Source organism: Chanos chanos, chromosome 16 (genome assembly GCF_902362185.1).
Source record: "Chanos chanos chromosome 16, fChaCha1.1, whole genome shotgun sequence".
NCBI lineage: Eukaryota > Metazoa > Chordata > Actinopteri > Gonorynchiformes > Chanidae > Chanos > Chanos chanos.
In genome coordinates this window covers 16,516,107-16,521,728 of record NC_044510.1, presented here as the reverse complement: position 1 = coordinate 16,521,728, position 5,622 = coordinate 16,516,107, and the positions used below count along the sequence as shown (strand labels likewise).

At 41.6% G+C, this 5,622-nt stretch overlaps 1 protein-coding gene across 1 annotated transcript; it reads left to right on the top strand.

The window, feature by feature from the left end:
• Positions 1–1,277: 1,277 nt before the first annotated feature.
• On the top strand, positions 1,278–4,528 carry LOC115829835 (ER lumen protein-retaining receptor 2). Its single transcript, XM_030794002.1, has 5 exons — positions 1,278–1,555; positions 2,231–2,331; positions 2,986–3,144; positions 3,643–3,892; positions 4,151–4,528. The coding sequence occupies exons 1-5, from the start codon at positions 1,465–1,467 to the stop codon at positions 4,342–4,344; spliced, it is 795 nt and encodes a 264-aa protein (XP_030649862.1). The 5' UTR covers positions 1,278–1,464; the 3' UTR covers positions 4,345–4,528.
• Positions 4,529–5,622: the final 1,094 nt, after the last annotated feature.

Here is a 5,622-nt window from a genome sequence, read left to right as displayed (position 1 = left end):
AGACTCAGATTTAAGTTTTAAACCCCACATAAGCAAGGTAACCAAAGCAGCCTTCTTCCACCTAAGAAATATTGCCAGAGTACATCCATTTCTATCTCAACAGGATGCTGAGAAGCTCATTCATGCTTTTATTTCAAGTAGACTGGACTACTGTAATGCACTTTTTATTGGTCTTCCAAAGAAGTCAACTGAGAATCTGCAGTTAATTCAGAATCTGCAGTTAATTCAGAACTCTGCTGCTAGACTTTTAACAAAAACAAAGAAGAGAGAGCATATTACTCCTGTTTTAGCTGCACTGCACTGGCTCCCTGTATGTTTTAGAATTGATTTTAAAGTCCTTCTACTTGTATACAAAGCTCTTAATGGTTTAGCACCCTCTTACATTACCGATTCTCTGTCGTTTTATGTTCCTTCTCGAGCCCTTAGGTCCTCTATGGCAGGTCTTTTAAGCATTCCAAAAGTCCCCAAAAATAAAATTGGGGAAGCTGCTTTTATCCACTATGCACCTAAACTGTGGAACACCCTACCAAAAAGTATTAGAGAGGCAGGCTCAGTGGACAGTTTTAAATGGCAACTAAAAACATACCTTTTTAGTCTAACGCACTATTAGCAATTTTCTCTTTTGTTTTTCTCTTTTTTTTGTTTTTTAATGCATTTCATCCATTCCTCATTTTTTTAAATTCTTTTTTTAAATTTAATTTAATCTATTCTTTTAATTATTTTACTCTAAACTGTTTTATTTATTTATTTTCACAATCTCTCCTGTTTTATGTCCCTTGAATTATGTGGTTTATCCTTGCTTTTTTATTGTGTGGTCTATTTACTACCATTTTATTTATTTTATTACTTTTTATTACTTTTCATTATTATCATTATTATTGTTATTTTCTTTCTGCTGATATGTAAAAGCACTTTGAGCTACATTCTTTGTATGAAAAGTGCTATACAAATAAAGTATTATTATTATTATTATTATTATTATTATTATTATTATTAATTTAACCCCGATATTCTATTCATACCGAAGCCGTAAACTCAAGCACCTTCTTTTCATTTTTCCTTCCACAACGTTTTTTCCAAATTTTCTTCACCGCAACTAAATTTTCAGTTAATAAACTGCCTCAGTCGTACACATGCGAACCAGGGCTTTAATTTTGACAGTTACGCTGTTGCGGACATCGATTGTGCAGTTTACTTTGGAAAAGCGAAAGTGGACTTCTGGTAAGGGGCTGCGCCATCCCTAGCGGAACTTCCAGGAAGAACCATTTGTGACTGAGAGTAGTGCTGGATGAGAGAAGCGCTAGGGAAAATCACGGACAATCACGCCGTCAATCTTCTGGGAGGACCTGTTTATTTCATAGCCAGCGTTTTTAGTTGTTTTCGAACAGCTGAAAGCAACGGTCTTGTCTTTCTTTCGTTCTTTCTTTCTTTGTTTTTGTGTTACTTTCTTTTGTTTTAACTAAGATGCTTGTCCTTCGCATAGAGGCCGATGTTTCGCATGTCCTAGCTATCATCATATTGTTTGTCAGGTTCGTCAGCTTGAAATCCTGCGTAGGTAAGTTAAGCAGCGTTTGGTCAACGGATGTTTACGCTTAATGACTCTGTGATACACATGCTAAATATAGATATATTGTAGGTATATTGTAGCGACTTGACTGGTCTCGTGGGCCGGGATAGAGGGACGAAAGCCTTAACTGGGGGAACTGTCTCTGTATTGCTTGCACACTGCCAATCATCGAGACGAAAGCGTCTTTGTTCTATAGTCTTGTATAACGTATCACTAGTATCACCTGGCGAGTGACAGAAGCACCAAGCATAGTTTGACTGGCGCAGCTGCGGGGCTCTGCGAACTGACAGTTACAACTGTTGCGATTTTCAAAGCGAGAAGTTCAGTCAAGGGGGCTGGGACACTGCAGTTTTTTAGCTGCGTCCCGCCGACGGTCCGCGGACCGTAGTTTTGGAAACGCTCTGGCCGTGCCGGTGGTTGGCAGGCCAGCCGGAGAGGGGCGAGACTCCCATGGGAAGCGTAAACTCAGGTTCTGAAAAGTTCGCAATCTTTTCGCATTCCTCGGACGTTCGAGTCGGGTCGGTTGTGGTGTAGCAGTTGTTCTGGTGTGATTACGTCTCGCCATAGACTGTGTTCTGTGAAATGAGTAAAAATCAATCTTTACCTAGACTTCTGTGTGTGAAATGTTACCATATGATTGTATGATTTTGTCTGTGATCACAGGTCTATCTGGAAAATCTCAGATGTTGTATGCCCTCGTCTTCACCACCAGATACCTGGACCTCTTCACCTCTTTCATCTCTGTCTACAACACGGTTATGAAGGTAAGAAACATGAAAACAGGACAGAGACAGATATGGACAGTTTAGATCTGCCAGTGTTTTGGAGGACAGGTCACTGATGCTTTTTATGGAGCTGATTTGTGTAACTTGAGTCTGTTGATTTGAGTCTTTTAAAGTGTTCCTCTGTACCATGTTCTTAAAAATGCCCATTGATTTGTTCTTAGTTTGGTCAAATGGATGATTTCATAAGGAAACTAACATTTATAACCTAAAATATAACCTTAAAAACAATCCATATGTGAAGGACACATTAGCATCTCTGTACCCATTGGCGACCTAGCTATGGAAAGTGATTTCTGATTTTAGCATAGCACGACTCATTTGCTATTACGCCAACACTGCTTCTTTATTTACTGTGCATTCTATTCATCTGTACATTCTATTTATTGCCCATGTACATATATATTCCCTTATATATCTCCCTATAGTACCCCTATATTTACCTTTATTGTTCTTTCATTATTATTATTGTTATTTAACTGCTACACTTGCAAGTTAAGCTGGCCCTGAGCCCAAGAATTTCATTGCTGATAATGATGTCCACATTGTTATCTAGTAAATGACAATAAAACTTGAAACTTATTCGCTCCATCATTCTCTCAACACTCTCTCTCTCTCTCTCTCTCTCTCTCTCAGGTGCTGCTCATCTTCACATCTTACCTGGCTGCTTTTCTGATCTATGTGGTATTCAGAAGCTCCTACGACTCGAGGCGTGACTCCTTTCCCCTGGCTTTCCTCTTAGTCCCCATGGCTCTGCTCTCTCTCCTGGTCAACAATAGAATGGACGCTGTGGAGGTGAAGAACCGTCGACGGTTTCTGAGCCATCAGAGAGTGGGAGGGGACAACTAACACGTAGTTAGCCGACAACTAGGACTGTCAAAATATATCTTGTTTTACAGCAAGCACTATCAAACGATCCCCTTCTTCATCTCTGATTTCTCCACACTGTTAATAGTCTAATCGCGTCTGTTGTCAATGCTAAACGTTATGCAGATTGGACTTGCTGTAACTGAGTCAATCGAACCTTACGAACTTGACCAGTGGTTTTACAGACTACTATAGAACATGAGGGAAATAAGACATGCTGTCTTGATTCGGTTAGGCCAGTGAGTTTGCAGACGGTTTTTCGGGTCAGGTTAAGGTTGAACCATTCTGGCGTATGACATACAGCTGAGTTTCTCTGTCGTCTCTCCTCACGTGTGTCTCCTTTTCACCCCTCAGCATCTCACATCCCGTAACGCCTTGTATTTCTCTGTTTGTTTTGTTTGTTTGTTTGTTTGATCATCTGTGTAGATCTGCTGGCAGTTCTCCCTCTGGCTGGAGTCAGTGGCCATCGTTCCTCAGCTCTGTATGATCGCTACAGGAGGGAGAATCGACACTATGATTGTCCTCTACCTCTTCTTCCTGGGCTCGTACCGGGCCCTCTACGTGGTCAGATGGGTCTTAACGTACTATTATGTGGGTTATGTAGATAGCCTTTTGCTCTCGGCTGGAGTGCTGCAGACTGCTGTCTACTGTGGTTTCTACCTCTACTGCACCGGAGGTGGGTGTCGGACAGGGGGCAGGAGGTTAAGTGTGGAAAAACTAACCCTCTCTCATTTTAGCTCATTGTTTGATTTTTTTTAAATCGTAAATTAACTTTCATCACAAGTTATAGAGTTTACTTGAGTCGCTTTGCGCTGCAGTTATATATGTTTAAGTGTCTTCTTTTTCTGATGTGATAACAAGAAAAATGCTAAATGGTGGATTGTCTTTCTCTCACACACACACACTCACACACTCTCTGTCTTTCTCCCTGCAGTGTTGAGCAGGATGTTACCCGAGCGTGTGAAACGTCTCCTGACGTCCCGTTTCTCCACCCTTAACCTCCGCCCTTCACGCAAAGACAACTCCATCCTGGCGGTCCTGAATCCTGTCAAGAAAAACGCTGACATATCCGTTTACCACATTCCCTACCAATCACTGGGAACCAGTCCCTGTAAAGCCAGCGCCTAGCCTGGCCACCGACAGCGTGTGGAGGGCAAATAGCCCAAGTGTCATAATTACTAAGTAGCTGATGTCATAATTAACCAACCAATGTGATTCTTATATGCTATGCTTTTTACTGCTTAACACTTTTACAATTAAAAATGTGGAGAATGTATTTTTTAATCTAACAAACAATACACGTATCATTGTTCATTGTTTCTGTGTTCTGTTTGTAATGTAAGTGCACTGTTCAGTTGGTCAGTAAGAAAGTGGACATGACAGTTACATACTCCAGACCTTTGACTGACTCTTATAACACTCTGGACCTAAAGTGCATAAGCTACCTGTGTGTGTGTCCCACAGGAGAATGAAGTGTTGGTGATACAGCTCCTCTGCCTGTGCAGAGAGCTGACCTGAGTGTTTACTTTGACCCAAGGAGAACTTTGCCCTGTGCTGTACTGACACCCCTTGTCTCAAACAGACTCAGTAAAAAAAAAAAAAAAGACATGTCAACTCAAACGACACACTTTATTGAGTTTTCTCTCTCGTTGTACACGGGGATGCGCGTTCACTCGGGGATTAAAGTCCTAGAGTCGTGGAGACGTTAAGCCAATGCTTCTGCGCTTAACGCAGAAAACATTGCGTCGCAGTCCGATTTACACCGGCCGTTCCCATGGCAACAGTGCTATTTATAATTTACAGCGGAGGCCTGAGGTGGAGGTGAGTAAGTGCTGTGAGACTGCAGGCTCTGAGTCAGCGTTGTGGAGTTTGACATAATAACAGTGTGGATTTTTGATTCTGAATCGCAGCGCGAGGTACGATAGCCGCGCGACCGAAGCTAAGAATAGCACTCCATTCTTCTGCTTCACTCTTCTGCCGTTCTTCACAGGTTCCTCTGTAACGTCTGACAGTACAGACGCTCTCTTCAGCCTGCGCCGCGTGACATACCTCCCTGCGCAAAACTCTTTACTGTGAAGAACCTCTCGTCTCTTTTCTGTCTCTTTTCTCTTGCATTGGCTCAGACATTGTGTGTTTGTAATCAGTGGTTTTCACTGGAGAGGACAGTGAGTGTGGCCTTCGGTCATAACAGTCTCCCACTCAGACTGGCAGAGCAAAATAAGTCACAGATAATAATGGACATGTTTACAGTTCAAATAAGTCACAGATAATGATGGATGTGTGTAAAGTTTGCATTGTAAGTGTTCTTAATTAAGAATGGATGTGTTTACAGCTAAAATGAGTCACAGATAATAATGGATGTGTGTAAAGTTTGCATTGTAAGTGTTCTTAATTAAGAATGGATGT